The 20,751-nt window shown below is 48.8% G+C and overlaps 1 protein-coding gene and 1 long non-coding RNA gene across 7 annotated transcripts in view; one reads left to right on the forward strand and one right to left on the reverse strand.

Moving 5' to 3' along the window:
- The window catches only part of SNX29 (sorting nexin 29), a 401,127-nt gene that overhangs the window by 215,913 nt on the left and 164,463 nt on the right, over positions 1-20,751 (forward strand). For all 6 annotated transcript variants that reach the window (XM_084763168.1, XM_084763169.1, XM_084763172.1 and 3 more), the window contains one exon: positions 8,412-8,518. In XM_084763168.1, coding sequence (XP_084619294.1) covers positions 8,412-8,518 — 107 coding nt within the window. The remainder of the gene's footprint in view (positions 1-8,411; positions 8,519-20,751) is intronic.
- LOC311586888 lies at positions 3,768-15,809 on the reverse strand. Its single transcript, XR_014775685.1, has 3 exons — positions 13,616-15,809; positions 9,219-9,263; positions 3,768-4,114 (listed from the first exon to the last, which is right to left on the reverse strand). It is a non-coding gene; the product is annotated as an uncharacterized lncRNA (long non-coding RNA).

Below are 20,751 nucleotides of genomic sequence, written 5' to 3' on the forward strand. Positions count from 1 at the left end.
CAGAGCGCTGGTCAGTTCTGTGCCCAGTGCTCCAGTCAGGCTGTGCTTGCAGTGTGCTAGCCACTGTGGTTCTAGAATGGGACTCTGTTCTCTGCAGCAGGGGACCCTGAGCCTTTGGGTGTCGTGTGCCTCCATCTGCTCTGTGTGCTCTTGGGTCCTGATTCTGTGTGCAGACCTGACTCATCATCCCATTGCGTTGGCCCGGCCTGTCTGGAAACTGAGACCCTCTGTCCTTACCATTCCTGTTCCTTTGCTCCCTCCCCACCCCCTGCCCTGTGAAGTGACAGCTCTATTCCCCAGGCGGATGTCCCTGTTCATACAGACCCCATGTCTAGTTTCAGAGCAAGTCTTGCCAACTTTTTCATTTAGCGACCCTCTAATTTTTTTCTATCCATCCATTCACCCACCTACCCATTCATCCATCTGTCTATCCGTCTGACCGTCTGACTTGCCTGAGACTGGGTCATATGTAGCTCATGCTTGCCTAGAACTTGAGACCTTGCTGTCTCAGCTCCTGAGTTCTGGAGTTAATGAGCATCACGATGTTCACTCTTAACCACCCTTTCCTTCCCTTGAAACCAGCGAGCCATCTGGTGTCTGGGAAGGAAACAGAAGCGGGGTGGCTAGGAGTGTGCGCTGGGTGAGGTGTGGGGCAGGAAGAACCCCAGACCTGGCTGCAAGGCTGGCAGCACTTTCTACACAGTCCAAGGGAAGCCCATGCAGATGGCCCTGGAGAGGGGCCCTGACTGGGTGGACATTCTCTTCTGTGCTCAGCCATTGCCTACGGCTTCCTAGGGTTGAGAAACACACCCTGAACGTGCAGGAAGACAGTAAACTGCAATCTACTCAGCAGACCGCAGGTGGCCACTACTCCTTCCTCCGCTTTCCCTGTGTCCTTCATGTGGCCCATGGAATGATCGCTAGTCATCATCTCTGTTCTGTTTGAAATCTTCTAGCAACTTCCTTTTTTGTTCAGAGTAAGATGCTTTAGTCTAAAACCCTTCACTCTCCTATCTCTAGTCTTCTCCTCTTCCCCTCTTCTCCCCTCCCCTCCCCACTCTCCCCCTCCCCTGCCCTCCCGTGTTTATTATATCTTAGCCAAGCTCTCTTTGCTGTCTTAGAACATGTTAAACTGCGCTTTGCCTCAGGGCTTTTGCACATGCTTTTCTGCACCTAGCTTGAGAACTCTGCCGTCCCATGCCCGTTTCTGGCCATTGGGGACAGGTTTGCTACAGCAGTCCGGGGTCACTGCATCTTACCTAGGAGGTGCCTTTCTGCTCTGGAGTCTGGAAGCATCCCACCACACAGGGCCTGGCTTTTTCTATGGCCATTAGTGTACTTTCTTATGTCTACTAGAATATTCTAGGAAACTGTGCCTGGATTTAAAATGCATCTTGGTCCCTTTCCCCAGCAGTATGCACACTATGCTTGCTCAAACCGAGAATGAACCTGGAACCTTGCCAGGCTGTGCACTGCTCTCCATGCTGGGCAGAGTCTCTTTAGAATGATTTAGACAGAAACCCCATGTGTCCACTGTGCCTGCTAGTGAGAGCAGCAGAGGAGTTGCCTACTTCAACTGACTTAACACAGGACGCCCCCCCCCAATGTTTGACAAGCTACAAACAGCAAGGCATCAAACTCTGTAGTGGTCTCAAGGTCGGATGACCTGCTAATGTGCCAGTGACCCCCAGCTTTTCTGGACTGTGAAGAATAGCCTGGAGAGATGGCTCAGCAGTTAGGAGCATGTGCCATTCCTCCAGATGACAGGAGTTTGATTCCCAGCACCCATGTCAGGTGATTCAGTCATCTGTAACTCTAGCTCCAGGCAAGAGCCTCTGTGGGCACCTGCACTCATGTGCACCCACTTACACATCACTAACAATAATAAAAATCATGAATCTTCTGCTGGGAGTGGAGGTTGTATGCCTTTATTTTCAGCGTTTGGGAGTCAGAGGTCTACATAGTGAGTTCTAGGAAGGCCAGGGCTATGTAGAAAGACCCTGTCTCCAAAAACCCAAAAACAAACAACAACAAAACCAAACAAGCAAAAAGCCAAAACAAACCACCAACAAGAAACCAAAAGAAAGAAAAATAAAAAAACCAGTTCTAATGCTAAGTAAATGTCTCTCTCTATTGGCTTGGGGAGCAAAGAAAAAGAGGCTAGGCCAATATTACTGTGAACCTGAGTATACCATAGGAATTTATAAACCTTATTTATCCAACGTATGTTTTTACGTATCTAATTTTTTTAGAAGCCTGGTTTTGAACAGTTAGATATACATAGTTAGCTGTAAATCTCTAAGTTAGCTTTTGATAATCCGAGTAGACCTTTTAACCTTAAAATTTCATCATCATATACAGTATATTCTAAACCAGAGTTGAATTACATAAATAGTATATTGTAGTAAATATAAGCTTAAAATTGTATCAATCCATACCAAAAAATCCATACCAAAAAAATCCATACCAAAAATATTTCTTCTTGTTGATTCCTTAGTTTGAAAGGACATCAGTGATAAACAGAGAGCTCATTAGGATTAAGAAAGAACTTCAGTTGTTGTTCTATGCCAAATGGTGATCTGAAGATGGGGATGAAGTCACATGGCATGTACTGTTCAGTAAAGATGGCTGCCAGCCGTATGGCTGCTTGCATTCTGATGAGATCATCAGCCAAGATGCAGGAGAGCCACATGGGTGCTATTTAAAAACATCTCTTTTCCTAGTAGATCTTTTTTTTTTAAATGAATGAGAGTTGAATCCAAGTTACATACACACATACACAGAGCTGAATCTAATTTACATACACAGTGTGTGTTAAATCACATATATACCCATGCATATTTATTTTTGTTTGTTTGTTTGTTTTCAAGACAGGGTCTCTCTGTGTAGCCTTGGCTATTCTGGACTCACTCTGTAGACCAGGCTGGCCTTGACCTCACAGAGATCCACCTGCCTCTGCCTCCTGAGTGCTGGGATTAAAGGCGTGTGCCACCGTTCCAGGTGCATGTTTAAATTTTTAATTTTAAGTCTAAAACCAAAATTTTGTTACAGATTTTATAGATTTTTTAAAAAGCCACACCTAGTAAATTGACAAATCCTGATATAATTTGTAACATAGTCATCAGGATTTTGTGAGAGCAGAGCACTGGGAAATCAGAGAGATAAAAGATTTAGGAGCGAAAAGTAGAACCTTAGAGATAAAAGACTTTGGAATCATTTGCTTGTGTGGTGGCATAAGTTGTTCCAATCTGTTAGAATTTGGAAATTAAGTGCACAAATTTTGGCCATTGATCTATACTGAAGCCAAGCTGCAGTAATTATCTGAGTCCCTGGAAGAAAGAGAGAATTGCAACGCTTAACCCTGGGCTCCTGGGGGGAGGGGTTGGAGGAGGGGGAGGTTGTTCCTAGAAGCTCCAAGAGGGAGCTGAGAGCTGCAGCTTCAAGATTGTAGGCTAGAGTCGGAGATAACAGCGCAGGGGGAGAGGGAGTCAGTAAGTGTCTTCAGTGGAGAGACCCAGATGGGTGTAACAGGCCAGAGCTGAGATGCTGGCCTCTGTGGGCCAAGGAATGAAGGCCTCATAAATCTCACCATGTGACAGAGCTCACATAAGAGACGCCCTGGTGGGCTGGGGGCAGGCAAAAGGCCACCTCTGAGTGGGATGAGTGGTGGGAGTGTGGTGGTGGCAGGGCCTTTCTGTGGCTGAGGCTGACCTGGCAGTGTGTGATGAGCTGCTGATGGCGGGCTATGGGGGCACTGGTTCTGGCATATGGGAGTTCCTAACAGTTGCTAGTTCATTTGTAAGCACTTTCCATCACTCAGTGGAAAGAAGAGGAGCGCCTTTGTTCTGATTCCCCCAACCTCACAGAGCACACCCCTGCACCTGACCCTCAGCTTCCACACCACCCATTCTGGTTGTTTTGTGATTGTGCTGTTGTGGCTGTAAACATGCTAAGCCATCAGGTACAGGGGCATCTTCCCACGTGGCAGTTTGTGTTCACTGGAGTTTGTACTTACCTCTTTCTTCTGCTTTGCTTTGTTTGGTGTTCTGCATCCTGTAGCTCTCTTTCTTTTAAACTCTATTTGGGGTTTTAGGCCTCAACCTCCCTTCCAACCCTGTGTAGGAGAGAAAAGGTTGGTTAGGAGAGGCAGCCCCTTTACTTCTCTGGCTGTTTAGGGTCAAGTGGGTGCAGACACAGCTAGCAGTCTCCTCCGAGCTGCTGCTCCCCTTACGTTTCTCTCCGTCTGTTTGCTGCAAACCAAGATACTGTCCATCTCTGGTCTCTTCAAACTGCTACATACCACACACCAACACCATGCCACGCCATGCCACGCCATGCCACACCATGCCACATTCCCTCCGAACTCTCACAGCCTCAGAGCCCTGGACCACACCCCTCTCCTTGCAGCACATGGAAGGCCCTGGCCATTACTAGCTGGCAAGAGCCATGCCCCTCAGGAGGCAGTTAACAAGTGTGGACAGGCTAAAGCTCACACTGAAGCCCCTCACTTGGGATTTAGAACAAAAACATAGTTACATATCACAACTGACTTTACGAAGAAACCGCAGCTTCCATTACAGCATACTTATCAGGTTTTAGCTCGATGGGCCTTTTCTGCAGGGGAACCCCTGCATGTAAGCACCCCAGCTTCCTGTCATTTACTTCCTGAGGCAAGCTCTCCTGTTGTCCCCGGCTGACGTTAGGAATCTAGTCGTTTTAGTGGTTTATACCTTCTCATCCGGGCTTTTAATTTTGCCTTTAAAGTAAGAGTTCAGAACACAACCGCCATCTCCTCCTCCTCCTCCTGCCCCTCCCGCCTCCTTGCAGTCTCTCTGGGTAGCCCAAGCTAGCCTCAAATGCAGGATTCTGCTGCTTTGGACTCTGCAGTGCTGGAGTTGCAGGCATGCGCCGCCGTTCTTGGGCACTGGTGTTGAGACCAAGTTTACACTCCTTCCTTATAGCGAGTCCTTTGGTTGCACACAGCTCTTGTGCTTTTCTGTATTCACAAAGCTGCAGCCCGTCACCACTGACGCTGCAGCATGCCCTTCCCCCTTCCGGAGCCAACTGCACCCATCAGTCCAGCTCATGCTGCTCCCCCTCGCCCGAGCGTACCTGCTGGACGGTCATCTGGCCGGGCTCATGCAGTGTGGCCTTTGTCTGTCTTCTTCACCCACTGCCATGCTTTCAAGGTAGATTTGTGCTGCAGCATGATCTGGCCTCTGCTTTTGCTTGGCCGAGTAACAAACAGCACGGACTGCTTTGCCTCTCTGCTCATCAGTTGTGCTCACTGCATGGCTTCTGCTGTTTGGTTTTTATGAACAGGTCTCCGACTCACTTGTCTTAGATTCCTTATGTCTTAGCTTGAATTTTAAAAACCATTTTATTTTGATTGTGCACTGGAATTTGCCTGCATGCATGTCTGTGTGAGGTGTCAGAAGCCCTGGACCTGGAGTTACAGGCAGGTGTGAGCTGCCATGTGGGTACTGGAAATTGAACCTAGGTCCTCTGGAAGAGCAGCCAGTGTTCTAGCCGTGAGCCATCTCTCCAGCCCGGCTTGTATGTTTTATTCTTCCTAGATTTTCCTTCCTTCTCACATGGTTTCGCTTGATAGGTAATTCCAGGTCAGAGCTGCTTTCCCTGAGGATGGGGTCAAGGGAGTCCTTCATTGTTTGCCAATCTGCCATGTTGTTTTCAAGAAGCCTCTGTAGTTTCTAGCTTCCTGTCATGGTGAAACCTCTGTCCTCTCCAGAGGCCTGCCATCTCTTTCCTGCTTTCGCTGGTCCTGAGGTGTTTTCATCCCCCTACTGTGCTGGGGTCTCCTTGCTCTTCAGTTTTGATAGCCGTGTCTGGTACGTTGCTGAATTTATCTTTGGTTCCCCATTTTCTGTGTTTGTTTCTTCTTTTGACTTAGCCGTTGTGGTGCCATTTCCACCTTGGGGCTCTTGCCTCTGGGCTCTTACCTCTGGTGTTTGGAAGTGTTCCCACCTTCCCCCTTGAGGCTGTGCTCCACTTCTGCTGTCATGGCTTCCTTTGAAGAGAACCATCTTGCCGTTTGTGTGCTTTTCATTCTTCTGTAGGATAGCGCTCTCTCCAATGTCATGTGAGCTGTCTGCTCTTGTCTCTAGGGATGTTAAGTGGATGAAGCTAGGCTGTCTTTCCTACAAATTATACTTAAAAAATTTTTTTTTTGTCCTAGGTGCTTGTCTCCAGACAATTTTATGTTTCCTGTGTCCTTGTGGTTGGGCGGGATACTAGAAAGCTGGTACAAGCACTGTGAATATTTAGTTGGCTTCTTGGCAGAACGACCTGGCTATGCCATTCCTGGTGACAGCCCCATCAGAGTCTCCTTAGGCCAGTCCTCTTGAGCTCCTTGGATTCCCAGGAGGACCCTTTCCTGTCACTGTGCTTGGGAGATGTGTGATGGGTCCCTGCTGTTCAGGGAGCAGGTAGGGTTGAGAGGAGACTGAAACTCATCACAGGGTCACTGTGGATTAACCTCAATGCTGTTTCCATTAGTGCATCCTCTGCCAGACCTATCTATCTACTGTGGCTTCCCAGCAGTCCAGTGTTCTGACAGCTGCTCTTATTGGATTTCTTGCCTTTGGTGGGTTTTGATACCTGTTTGCCTCTCAGCCTGGTGTGGGTCTGGCTGGCAGTGTGCAGTCTTTCATGAGTCACTCCATTTCAGTCGCAGTGTATTTTGGTGTCTGTCACTTAACTTGTATCCAGGGCTGAGATCTCTTACTTTTTTACCTGCCTGATTCTCAGCTTCTACAGTTTTTGCTGTTTCATTTCCTCTTCAACTTTCCCTTTTCTTTAGCACAAGATAATTCCTATTTTAAAGGAAATGAATTTAAATTAACATGCCTCTCGAATCATCTTTCACCGGAGTCTTTAGGTTTTCTTCAAGTACCTCAAATGTCAGGTGCTGCTGGTCACTCTCTGAGGTGGTTAAAATCAACTGAAAGTTTCAGAATGCAGCATATTTCAATGTCACAAAACATTTTGCTTCTCCTGTAGGTTGCCCAGCTGTCCCTGATGGCCACTGGGTCACTGGGCTGCCTGAAACTCAGCCATGGGTCATGTGAAGCTGCAAGGGCCTCATGTTTCCCCTTGGGTTCTGGAGGCTTGCCACCTCTCACGTGGGGCTACTGGCCTTGCTTTTGCCCCATTGTGGTTAGTAGGCTTTCAGGGCCTGTACCTCTCATCATGTGCTGGAACGGAGCACAGTCCCTATGTGTGATGCGTGTCATTGGGCCTTTTCCTTGACCAGTGCTGCACCCCTGTCTTGCTCTTGTTCTAATGTCTTAGCAGCTACCTGGCTCATTCCTAATTTTTTTTTCAACACAGGGTTTCTCTGTGTAGCCTTGGATGTCCTAGACTCACTTTGTAGACCAGGCTGGCCTCCAGCTCACAGCAATCCATCTGCTTTTGTCTCTCCAGTGCTGGGATTAAAGGTGTGTGCCACCATGCCCGGCCTGCATTCCTAGCTTTTAATTATTTGATCTTCAGTACAAAGTAGGCATTCAAGGATGAGCATGTATCATGGCCTGGGGCCAGTTTCCCCTTGCTCGGCCTTGCATCGGTGACACAAGGCTGTTGGATGTCCTTCTAAGGGACCTTTACAGATGGCTCCTGGCTCTACTTCTATCTTGGTTACTTTTCTGTTGCTGTGATAAAACACCATGAGCAAAACATTTACTTGAGCTTATAGTACAGAGAGCCAGTGTCCATGATGGCAGAGCAGAGGCAAGGGCACAGGAACAGCGAGAGCTCACATCTGGATCTGCAGTCAGGAGGCAGAGAACACACTGGGAATTGCTTGAGCCTTTTGAGCCCTCATCCCCAGTGACACACCTCCTGCATCAAGGCCACACCTCTTATTCTTTCCCAAAGATCCAGCAACAAGGGACCAAGTATTCAAACATATTGGCCTATGAGGGCCATTTTCATTCAGAGCCCCACAGCCAGGGCCCTGACATCTGGTCCTGTGCCAAGCAAACTGTGGGCAGCACTGCTTCCCAGAGGAAGGTTTCTTTATGTTGGAGAAAATGAAGTTTGCCAATATGAGAGAGGTATGTTTGCGCTTATGCGCTGCTAAGATGTTTTTTCTTTCCCCCCAAGACTTCCAGGGTGACGAGGCTGCTCTCCAGACTCCTGTGCAGAACTTCTGCAACTCATCTGCCTTCAGAAGACCCCTTACCCCCCCTCGCTTAGTTGTCCTCGTGTGAGGGTGCTGTAGTGTTGAAGTAATTACTAATTGTGATTTCTTTTCCTTGTAAAGAGCTTTCTTTCTGGAGAAATTGTGCACACGAACACATGTGCTTAAATAAATACATTTATTAAAATGAGGGGAGAGTAGTTTTCAATGCATGTTAAAACTTACCCGAGTATCTCTGTTTTTATTCAAGTTGTACCCAGCCTTTGGAACGTTGATGCAGAAGTTACGGTCCCTGAACAGAAGCCTGGGGAAGTTGCTGAGGAACTAGCAAGCTCCTATGAGAGGAAGCTCATTGAGGTAAGGCTGGCCCAGGGGGTCCCACGGCCCCTGCCCCTGACGCTGTGCTTATCTGTAATGCTGGCTGCCCTGGCATGATCCAGGTGAGGGTCCTGCCTGCTACAGCAGCCGGCCAGCACCATAGACCAGAAAGACAAAACACAAAAGATAAACCCAGAGTACTTAGAAGAGAAGGGAAAGTTGGTTCTTTGAAAAGCATTACTTAGAAACCCTTGGCACCTGTGGCAAGTAAGTAGGCATGACAACGTGACTATGTGACACTCGAAGCAGAAGGACTCTGGGCTGGAGAAGATCTAGTCAGAGAGTACCTGCTGTGTGAGCCTGCCAGCCTGGTCCGAGGATGCACCTTAGCACTCAGGTGTTTGATTTTTTTTTTTTAAAGCTGAGTGTGGCAGCTCACTCTTATAATCCTGGCAGAGTAGAGGCAGGGAAAAGAGGCCCAGAGCAGCCGATAAGCTCCAGGCCAAGGAGAGATCCTGTCTCAAGAGGTGTATGTCATTTCTGAAGATGCCATCCAAGGTTGTCCTCTGCCTTCCATACACATATGCAGGCATGAACACAAAGGCGGTTGAGGAAGGATGCAATGTGGTAGAGAAGAGCGGCTCCTGAGGAGGGGGCAGAGCTTGGTAGTGACCAAGAGTGGTCTGAGGACTCCACAGAGCCTTCGCCAGTTGCACCTCCTTAAATCATTTGAACTTACCCGTGCCTTGGTTCCAGTGTGTGTTCGTTCCCCTGATAGAAGAACCTGCAAAGATAATATACAAAGAAAAGTGTGTCACTGAGGTACACCTGCCGATGAGGCCTAGAAAGGTATTACCCAGGCAGTCATCTGCGAGTCATCTGGGTAATGAAAGGTCGTTTGATCACATTTATTGAGCCATTTAAATTTTTTATGTTTGTTTGGGGGTGGGGGCTAGGTATGCATGCCACAGTGTGGATGTCTGGAGAGCCTCACAGCTCTGCCACTGGGCCACACCTCCAGCTCCAGGCCACCATTTTTGTTGTGATTTTAAAAATTTGATTTCCTAACTAAGAGAAAGGCAGTGATGTTACAAGCAGCTTGAGTTCTAACTCGGTTGAGTTTAGGGAAAGGCAAGCTATACTTTGACAAGTCAGGCAGCTACAGAAACCAGGCCAGGAGAAATCTGTCCAAATGCTTTTCTCAGTGGTGTCATGAGATAGTGTTAGGTAGTGGCAGTGGACCCAAATGACTGAGTCCTTAGCTTATGCTCAGAAAGCCCTCGGTGGAGTGGGAAACAGTTCCCACTTGCAGGGTTGTGATAACCCATGTGGGTGTTGTATAGTCAGAGTTCTCTAGAGGAACAGGCATGAGTGGGTGAGCGAGTGAGTGAATGAATGAGTGAATGAATGAATGAGTGTGTATGGCTGTCTGTCTATCTAAGTTAGACTTATTAGAGTGGCTTACAGCAGCAGGTAGAGTAGCTAGCACAACAATGGCTGTCTACTACTGGGAAGCCCAACAGTCCAGTAGTTGTACAGTTCACAACAAGGCCGGATGTCTCAGCTGGTCTTCAGTATATGACAGAATTCTGAAGAAGTAGGCTCTAATGCCGGTGAGAGCAGGGCAAACAGGCAAAGAGCAAGAGCTCCCTTATTCCATGTCCTTATATAGGCTGCCAAGAAGGTGTGGCTCAGATTTAAAGTGAGCCTTCCCATTTCAAAAGATCTGGATTATCGGTGGTCTTAACATTTCAAATGATTTAATTAAGAAAAATCCCTCCCTATGCTCTGCCCAATATTTGGCTATGGGTCTCAACATCTATTTCCATCCATTCTTGGGAGGAGCCTGTCAGAGGACAGTGATGCTAGGCTCCCATCTGCAAGCATAGCCATTAATAGTGTCAGGTTTGGCTCTCTCCCATGGGCTGGGTCTCCGGTTGGGCCAGGCATTGGTTGGACCTTCCCTCCATCTCTGCACATCTTTATCCCTGTACACCTTGTAGGCAGGGCACATTTTGGGTCAAAGTTTTTGTGGGTGGGTTGGTGCTCCTCCCCTCCAACAGGAGACCTCTAGAGGGCGTCCTCTTCCGTCTCTATGATCCCTATCACTAGGAGTCTCAGCTAGAGCCACCGTCGTATCCTTCCATGAGCCTACCCTGTCTTCCGTCTCTAGCCTGCCTCAGAGTTGCCCCACCAGTGCTTTCTCTTCTTTCTGCGAGCCCTGTCTTCCTGCCCCTCCCCCACTGAGGCCCACCCTTATTTCTCTACGCACTCCCTCTCCTGTCCTATTTCGTGTCAAGCACTTACGCTGCCTGTTTCCCCTTCTGAGTGATGTTCAGCCAATCCTTCCTCCGGCCTGTCTTGTTTAGCTTCTGTGAATTGTAGGATGTTTATCCTGTACTGTATGGCTAGTATCTTCTTATAAGTCAGTTCATACCATGTGTGTTTTTCTGGGTCTGGGCTACCTCGCTCAGGATGACCTTTTCTAGTTCTTTCCATTTGCCTGCAAATTTCATGATTTCCTAGCTGAGTGGTATTCCATTGTGTAAATGTACCACAGTTTATCCATTCTTCAGTTGAGGGACATCTGGATTGTTTCCAGTTTCTGGCTGTTATGAATAAAGCTGCTGTGAACATAGTTGAGCAGATGTCCTTGATGTTTAGTGGAGATTCTTCAGTTGAGAATTCCCAGTTTGGCTCTGTACCCCATTTTTAAATTGGATTATTTAGTTTGTTAGATTATTTAGTTTGATAGAGTAGGGTTGGGGGGGTAGGAGGTGGGTAGTGTTATCAGAGTAGAAGTGGGTGACCTGGGGGTTATCAGAGTAGAAGTGGGTGGCCTGGGGTTTGGAGTGGAAGTGGGTGGCCTGGGGTTTGGAGTGGAAGTGGGTGGCCTGGGAGTTATCAGAGTGGAAGTGGGTATAGAGGGGTTATCAGAGTGGAAGTGGGTGACCTGGGGGTTATCAGAGTGGAAGTGGGTGGCCTGGGGGTTATCAGAGTGAAAGTGGGTGGCCTGGGGGTTATCAGAGTGGAAGTGGGTGGCCTGGGGGTTATCAGAGTGGAAGTGGGTGACCTGGGGGTTATCAGAGTGGAAGTGGGTGGCCTGGGGGTTATCAGAGTGGAAGTGGGTGGCCTGGGGGTTATCAGAGTGGAAGTGGGTGGCCTGGGGGTTATCAGAGTGGAAGTGGGTGGCCTGGGGGTTATCAGAGTGGAAGTGGGTGGCCTGGGGGTTATCAGAGTGGAAGTGGGTGACCTGGGGGTTATCAGAGTAGAAGTGGGTGGCCTGGGGGTTATCAGAGTGGAAGTGGGTGGCCTGGGGGTTATCAGAGTGGAAGTGGGTGACCTGGGGGTTATCAGAGTGGAAGTGGGTGACCTGGGGGTTATCAGAGTGGAAGTGGGTGGCCTGGGGGTTATCAGAGTGGAAGTGGGTGACCTGGGGGTTATCAGAGTAGAAGTGGGTGGCCTGGGGGTTATCAGAGTGGAAGTGGGTGGCCTGGGGGTTATCAGAGTGGAAGTGGGTGGCCTGGGGGTTATCAGAGTGGAAGTGGGTGGCCTGGGGGTTATCAGAGTGGAAGTGGGTGGCCTGGGGGTTATCAGAGTGGAAGTGAGTGGGACCTGTGCTAAGGACTTCATGTTGGGCTGCTTAGGAGATGTCTTCCTGCAGTCACTGAGGATTGGTACTTCAAGTGCTGTTTTGTTTCTGTGATAAAATTTGGAAGGGGCACTTAAGAGAGAGGACAGTTTATTTTAGCTCAGGGATTGTCCTGGTGGGGAAGCATGGTGTAGCAGCTGAGACCTCTCACATCTTCACCAACCAGAGAGCTTTTGTGTGGACACTTGTGTCCCTCATTTTTCTATAAGATGATTGAAACAGTGGACTCCAAGAAACTGGAGTTCCCCAGAGATCTCATGCTGGGAAGGAAAGACAGCCTGGTGCCATCCATAGGAGGAGTTTGCCTCCCAGCAAGAGGCTTACACAGCCCTGAGAACGTCCCAGCTCATCTCACCAGAGAGTCCCAATAGGGTGGGCTGGACCACTCCTTGACTGGGGACCATACTTTAGGGCCTTGAAAATGGACTCGAGGAGAGGCCACTGGACCTTTTTGTCCCTAGTTCCATTGAATAAATCTTTCTTTTCTGGTTTCACTATTAATTTGTTTTAATTGATGTATCAAGGATGGGTGGTTGAACCTGGCTCCTTGTGGGCAGAAGCTGTAACCTCAAATCTGGTAGCATTCTAGCCAGAACCAGGATTGGGCCATAAACTGCCTTCTCCAGCTAGGGTCTACTGTCTTAGAGTTTTACATCCTCCCACAATACCACCACTGGCTGGCTGGCTTCCCAAGTGTTCATCACATGAGTCTGGGGGTGCTGTGTGATATCTAAAGCATGACAGCTGGTGGCAGCCATGCAGTGTAGCAAGAAGCCCAAGAATGCACCACACCATTAGCTCATCATGGGGTATGCTGTTCCCCACTTTGTGCAGAAGCAACAAGGATAGGGAAGAAGGTAGGTTGGAGGACCAGGAGACGAGAAGAGGGGGGACAGTGTTGGAGAGGCAGGTGGGCTAGAGGACTGTTCACTGTAGGTGTCCCAAGGTGTGTGACCACCACTGTGACCATGTTATAGTCTCCTGTCTCTCTGTACCAGCTTTAGCTGCGTGTGCAGAGATCAGGTCATGGAGGAAGTTGCTGTTGTGTTTCCTTGAACATGGTGGCCTCTGGCAAGGCAGAGCTGGTGTCCAGGGCTAAAGACTTCTCTCGCCAGCCTCAGCTGCCTTTCCTCCCTTTTCGTAGTATCCTTACCTGGGACAGTAGTCTCAGTGAGCTGAGTCCCCTGTAGGGTAGAAGTAGATGTGCTCAAGTGACCCTCCCTCCGTCCCCTCCCTCCTTCCCTCCCCTCCCTCCTTCCCTCCCCTCCCTCCTTCCCTCCCCTCCCTCCTTCCCTCCCCTCCCTCCTTCCCTTCCATGCACATGTGTGCAGGTATGGTGTTCATGTGTGTTCGTTCATGAGCGTGTGGAAGCACAATTCTCTGCGTTGGTTTTTTGAGATGGGGTCTCTCCCTGGTGACTCACAGGTTTGGTGACCTTCTGACCTCCTTCTTTTGCCCCCTCAGCACTGAGATGGCACACTCACCCTCTTTTTATGTGAGCCCTGGGCATGAAGCTGAAGCCCTCATGCTTGTGTGCGAGCTGTTTGCAGACGGCCATTTCCCAGCCCCTCCAGGAGCGCTTTCTGTACAGATGGCTTCTTCTCTGCTTGGGAAGGGAGACTCCTGTCTGTTCTTGCAGCTGGGATGGCTTTAGCGTGTGCTCCATCAGCCTTCTGTTAACTTTGTGTTCAGATGAATGGAGCCTTTCAGAAGCTCTTTGTGATGCTCCTCCCTTATTCCACAGTGGGCAGAGTTTACCCTGGGAGTGAGGAGCGCTCCTGGAGTGGAGTAGGGAGCCAGTGCAGGCGGGGAACTTTGGCAGCTCTGCATCTTTCCTTCTTAGCGGGACCAAGAGGGAGAAATTGTTTATTTCAATACTATGACTACTTGGAGGATCCCAAACATTGTGATTCATCCCAGTGTGAAGGGGACTCCTGAGTGTGCATGCAGTTTGTCCCCATTTGCATATGCACGCCACATATTTTGTTCTCAGTGGCCTAGAATCCAGCACCTGGGCAACTTTGAGCCCCAGTGAGCATGCCGGGGAGCCATCTGTTAATAGTGGGTGGGCAGCGAGTGCTGGAGGCTGAAGTAGAAAGGCTGTCCCAGGCTTAGGTATGGCTCTGAGGTGGAGCACTCACCTAACCTGCTTGAGGTCCTAGGTTCTGCCCTGCAGTACAGCAAAGCCAATCCAACCCCAACAGTAACTCAGACTTACTCAGGTTGTTTCTGAAACCCAGTGATTTGAACTTTGGAAACAAAATGTGATCATTAATATTGTTCCTTAACAGGATCTAAAATCACTTAGGAGAGAAACCTCTGAGCATGTCCGTGAGGAATTACCTAGATACATTTAACTGAGGGGGAGACCTACGCTAAACCACAGCACCCTTCTGTGGCCTGGACTTAATAAAAAGGGGAAAGCTCACCAAGCATTAGCGTTCACCTCTGTTTTCTAACACACACATTTTGTCTTCTCTGTCACAATGGGCTATGAGCTGTGTTGAAATGATTGTTAACATTTGATATGGATTTATAATTTTAGTATAATTTTAGTCAGCAGCTATTCTGTAACCAGCTCTATACCCAAATAACCACACAGAGAGACTAGGATACATATTTAGTTAACCTAGAGCTCGATACTGAGCAATAATTATTCCATCATAAACCTCCAAGTTAATATAGTTTCTTCCCATTCAGATTTCCCACATTATATACTTGCTTTTTACTCAGATCTTAGGTGTGGCTCATTCTTCCTGCTGTTTCCGGTCTTCTCCTGCTGGCTCCATCGTAGTCTTCCTGCTCTTTCTCCTCCCTTCACTGGACCCGGATGTCCCACCCTATTCGTTGTTATTGCTCAGCACTGGCTGATTGGCTTTCATTGACAACACAGAGAACAAATGGTGACGTGTTTACACAAACTTAAGACAAGATACTTAGAATAAGCATCACAATGCAATGTCCAGATAGAAACCAGATGGTGGGGTGGAGAAATCGGCATTTGAATGAACAAGGGTAAACTGTACACAGTCCAGAAGAACCTCCCAACAGAGCCGAGAGCCACAGTGAAACCTTTCTTCCTTAAGTTGCCCTTTTTGGGTATTTTGCCACAGGTAAACAGATACATAGGGGAGGACTGCGGCAGTTGTAGTCTGTCAGGGGAGCCCTTGGATCATGTGACTGCTGCCGTGATCCTATGTGTCTCTCTCCAGTGTGTCCTGTAGTTCTAGCCATAGGCCGAGAAGCATAGCGTGAGGAAGCCTCCGAGCTGGCTGTGGTAAGGAGGAGCAGAGGCCTAGCTGACCCTCGTGGCCTTTGCTTCCCTAGATCAGGTTCTCCTGGTTTCTTCATGGCACAGTGGCTTTAGTGGCAAAGTGTCTTCTTAGCTGTGGAAAGAGGAGACCATCCATTACCCCAAGACCAGGCAAAGCCTTTTCAGACTAAGGAGGCAGTGCCTGTCCCTGGGGCCAGCTGCAGGGCAGAGGTAGAGCCCTGCACTGTCTGGAGCACTCTTTGAAGGCGGCTCAGCAGAGGCTGGCACCTCACCACAGCTGCTTTACATGGCTCCTCCTTCTCCTTTGGAGGGATGCTCACAGTATTCTTTGTAAACCTTCCCTCTCTCTTGAAGATCTGAAACATCAGACTTTTCCTACTTGAGGTTTTGAAGTTCAAAGGCATTGGACACATCTGAGACATATCCAAGACTCTCACTTTTCTCTCTTTTAAGTAATTCCTATGGCTTCTCCCAATCTCCCTAGAGCTGGTCAGTCCATTCTGGTGGTTGGCCTCTAGATGTGGCTAGCATTTGGACTTCGATCCTTCTTTTTGCCATTGGCTTTTGGAGTCTGGTGGCTTGGACTCTTGATACCACACGTCAGAGGCGTTGTGGTTAGCCATTTGCTGTTGGGTCTCTCTGAGGCCCAGGTTCTCATGGAGCGTGGCCGGTTGCTCTCCCTGACATCGGCTCTGGAGACTTAGGGGAACCTGGTTCAGGTGAGGCTCTTGGCGTCTTTCTCACTATGGCCAGGGTCTTGGTGGAGCAGGAGCTCCAAGAGCTCTGGCCTCAGTTGCTTCGTGGGTCCCGAGTTGTGTAGCCTCCGCTCAGCAGCCAACAGTGAGCATTGGTTCTCCGGCTCATACCAGTCCCTGGAGATGCCTCACTACTGCTGGGTTGCCAGCGCCGCTCAGCTTGTAGCTCCTCATCATACCCGCCCTCCTCATTGCTGAGAAGGAATTCTCTTGTCTTACATTGAGAGTCTGTGTTATCTGGGTATGATGTTGCACACTTGTGATCCTAGCACCTGATAGGCTGAGGCAGGAGGATCCTGAGTTTGAGGCCAGCCTCGGTTATATAGTGAGACTCTTATCTTTAAAAAAAAATCCAACAAGAGATTGAGAAGCTGGTCAAGTGTTTGGTATGCCAGTAGGAGGGCCTGAATTCAAATCCAGAAGCCAGATTAAAACAAGATGCAAGCAGGCATGGTAGTATGCTCTACAGGAAGATCCCCTGGCCAGCCACGCTAACTTAACCAGCTAGCTAGAGACCCTGTCTCAAAAAGCAGGTGGTTGGTTCCTGAGGTCTGAGATCTAAGGGTGACCTTTGGCTTCCACATACCTGTGCACACATGTAGATGCCTACCTGTACATACACATGCACATGTACACACATGCTCAAAAAAAAAAAAAAAACCAAACCAACCAAACAAACCAAAACCCTCAACCATCACCATAAACAACTCAAAACCTGTCCTTCTCCCAACAGAAGCTGCTTCTCTCACCTGCACCAGTGCACCGCTTGTCAGGGAGTTTCTGTATGCATGAGATCGCAGAGGCCACATCCTTCTGTGGCCTTTCTGCCCACTGCCACTCCTTCCTGTACCTGCTGACTGGCTTGCCTTGATTGGTAGCGCACAGCCCAGCCTTTACCACCACTGTGTGTCTAGTCCTGCCAAACCACAAACAGCTTTACATAACTTGAGAGCCTGGTTTCCTCCATTGGGCATCATGTGACTTGAAAATAAACAACAAAATCTTCCCACCATTCTCTTCATTTGGAGCATCCAGGTCCTGCAGCTCACTGAATGAGCTTGACTGGCTGGCCAGCAAGCCCCGCCTCCCCAGCACTGGAGTTACAGCCGCACACCACCACAGCTGGCTTCCCCTGTGGCAGCCGAGGAGAGAGCTCAGGCCTTCATGCTGGTGTGGCAGGTGCTTTGCTGACTGAGCCGGCTCCCGGTTCCCCATCAGTCTCTTAAGCACTTTTTAAGTGACAAATTCCTTACACGAACTTGTCATCAAAAGAGTATACAGCCCATCCTTTCCTTTCACTGACCTCACACTTAGGGCTGACTTCATTTGTAAACATATGGAGTATACTTGTAATAAAAGGATCTTGCCTCAAAAGAAGTTAGAGAAAAGCCTCTATAATTCCATCATTAACATCGATTCTTTAATCTTATCAAATACCTAGTAAGTGTTCACATTTCCAGCTCAAAGCAACATTTGAATAAGAGTCCGAATAAGGCCCCACCCGTGCAACGTTCAGTTTCGTCTGAAGGCTTTCCATCTTTCTCCCTTGCCCTGCCTCTCCTCTGCCCTCTGACAACATTAGTTTAGCCTGAGTGGTTGATTTTTGGAGAACTCATTCCAGAAGTGTTTTCTGAGGGTCGTGTGTGTATGTGTGTGTGTGTGAGTGTGTATGTGTGTGTATGAGTATGCATGTGTCTTTCTGTCTGTGTGTGAGTGTGTGTGTCCTGAGTGTGTGTCCATGTCTCTCTGTGTTATATTCAGGTGACAGTACTTGGGCAAAGGCAACTGCAAACACTACTATAATAACGCTCTGTACCAGTGAGGGCTCATTCTGTTTCCAGGCCCTGTGTTGTTGCAGTGTGTGGACTCTCTAATGCTCAGCGTACCCTTACAGATGATGAGGGACTGAGCCAGGAAGGCGCGAATCACCTGCCCGGTTTCCCAGGGTTCACTCCTGCCCCTCCTCTAGAGCATGGGCCTTGCTGAACTCTTCTCCACTAGATGGGTGCCTGAGTTCCGGTCACAGTGGTGTTGCTCAGCAGAGGATGGTGTGGCACCCTACTATTCGCACAGCGTGTCACATCTCCTGCACTGAGTGGCTTCGCCTGTGTGGAGGAATCTGGAGCTTCCTCTGACCTGGGAATCTGGAGTACTTAGAACAAACAGATGAACTTCTGTTCATAGAAACACACTTGGAAGATGATCCAATGCTCCTTTTTTGGGCAACAGATAAAAATATTTGTAATTATCGTGGCTGGTTTCAGTTCCACAGCCCTTCACTATTTTTGGGCCCTTGTTCACTTTTTCCTTTACACAGGAAGTGGCTTCCAGAAGCTACTTCTGTGCCTGTAGCAGGAGTTGTCTGGTCTTGGTAGGAGAGGTCCAGAAGATGAGTGCTGTTCTGTGGCTTGGGATGTCTGGATAGGGAAAGGGCTGCTGTGAACACTGACCTCCTCCCTTGCTGTGAACACTGACCTCCTCCCTAAAGAGCCTGCAGCGTGAGTGTGGAGCTGTAAACTTCAGAGAGAGCAATCCAAGCTCCCCTGGCTAGCTGGCTCTGCAGTGACTCACCTGTGCCAGCAAGACATCCCAAGCCTACAGAGATGGATGTTAAGTTCTTGCTGCCTTCTTCAGGCAGATTTCTCACCTTACTTAGAACTTGTTTAGTTTTCTCAAATGCACACCTTCACACAGGGGTTGGGGACACTTTCCTAACTTAGCCCATATTCCTTTTTGCCATGTGCCTTCCTCTCCTCATCTTTCCTTGCTCACTTTTTCCCTCCACCTTTAAGCTCTCATCTGAAGATGGGTGTGATGTTGAATGCCTGTACTCCTATCACCTGGCAGGCTGGGGTGGGGGTGGGGGCGGGAGTGGGGGTGGAGGTGGGGGCAGGGGCAGGGGCAGGGGCAGGGGCAGGGGGCATTATAAGGTTGAGGCTAGCTTGGGCTAGTGAGCAGTTTTTTGTTGTTGTTTGTTTTGTTGTTGTTGTTGTTGTTAATCAAAGTCATCCTGTAAATCTCCAACCATGCCTCTGCTGTTGTACAAACTGGGTTCAGCCCCAGGTATCCTGTAGCATCTTTTGTGTCCTAGGTCGTCCTGATGGGGCAGTTTTCCCTTTACTTGCCTTGACTGTATTCTCATTTTGTACTTTCCCTGAGTCCTCTCTGCTGTAAGCCCAGCAAATGGCCATGGAGGTGTCCCATTCACTGTCATGCTATACTGTTAGCGCCACAGCATCCAGCAGGACCCCTGGCATCTGGCTGGTAACTACCATTGAGACAACATTTTTCTTGAAGATCACAGGAAAGTTGGTTCAAACTGGCTGTGACAGACAATACGTTTATTTATTAAGTCCTATCTCAGTTTTCTCTTTCTGGATAGGTGGAGAGGTGCATTTCCCAGTGTTTTTTGTTGGGAGCGCATAAGTTGGGACCATATGACTTGTTCAGGCCACAGGGAGCTAAGTAGAACTGATGAGTGCTGCCCTGGCTGGAGGATGGAAGAGTTGGGAATGTGTCCTGGTCCTTGTTTTCCTTGCAGGGTACCTGAGAACCATGGGTTCTGTGTGGCACAGCAGCAAGATTGCACTAGCCTGGGTCCCCGTGTGGTTGCCTGGAAGGGAGCTTTGCTGTTTTGCTGTTAGATCCTCTATAATCTTAGTAAAAGTAGAAGTAGGATTTTATGTGTTCCGTCAAGGAGATACTGGGATGCTTGTTGTCGCAGAGGAACATGGCCTGTCCTGACTGTCGTCAGCGCAGGACAGAGTCTGATTTTGAGTATGAATGTGAGCTACATCACGAGGCTGCTGATTCTCTCCCACCTTGGCCTCTATCATTTCTGGGCTGAATTAGCTCAGGGTAGTTTCCCCCTTTGTAATCCCTGGTGGAAACTTTGATTTTATGCCTGCAAGGCAGCCGGGACTCCACTCTTGCTCTTTGTGTGGCCTGGCGTCTGTGAGAGCCCTGGTCAGATGTGGGTGCTTGCATTAGCTCTCAGCGAATGAATGAATGAACAAATGAGTTCATAACAGATGAATTAACTTCTCCTTTGCTTTTAGGCCTCTACTCCACCAGCAGAGTGCATGCCATCCAAGTGTCATCATGCCCTTTGTCTGTCAGCTGAGGTGGGGTAGGCCAGTCCAGGTTGCAGGAAGAGAATGTGCAAGTTTGACGAGCTGAGGCTGAGAGACTTAAGTGTGAGACAGGTACAGCACCTTCAGTTCCTCATTAGGAGCAACGCTTGTCTTTTTTCATGTTGCTTTTTAGTCAGCATACAAAATAGTTGTTCTATCACAGTTTCATAGGTATGTGTCATTGTACCTTGCATGCGTTCACTCCTCCAGGGCCCCTCCTGTTCATCTTTTCTCTCATGAATCTTTTAGGTTTTAGATATGGTAATGTTTCTTTTAATGCATGTGTGTGCATGAGAAGCTTGAGGACAGCTTTATGTGCCATCTGCCTTCACTGAGACAGGGTCTCTCAGAGGCCTGGAGGTCACCAATCCAGTTAGACAAGCTGGCGAGTGAGTCCTGGGAGACCCCTGGCCCCATTCCCACCTCTCCTGCCCTGGGTTCACGAGCATGTGCCACTG

The sequence above is a fragment of the Acomys minous genome, assembly GCF_964271855.1.
Source record: "Acomys minous genome assembly, chromosome: 16".
NCBI classification, from domain to species: domain Eukaryota; kingdom Metazoa; phylum Chordata; class Mammalia; order Rodentia; family Muridae; genus Acomys; species Acomys minous.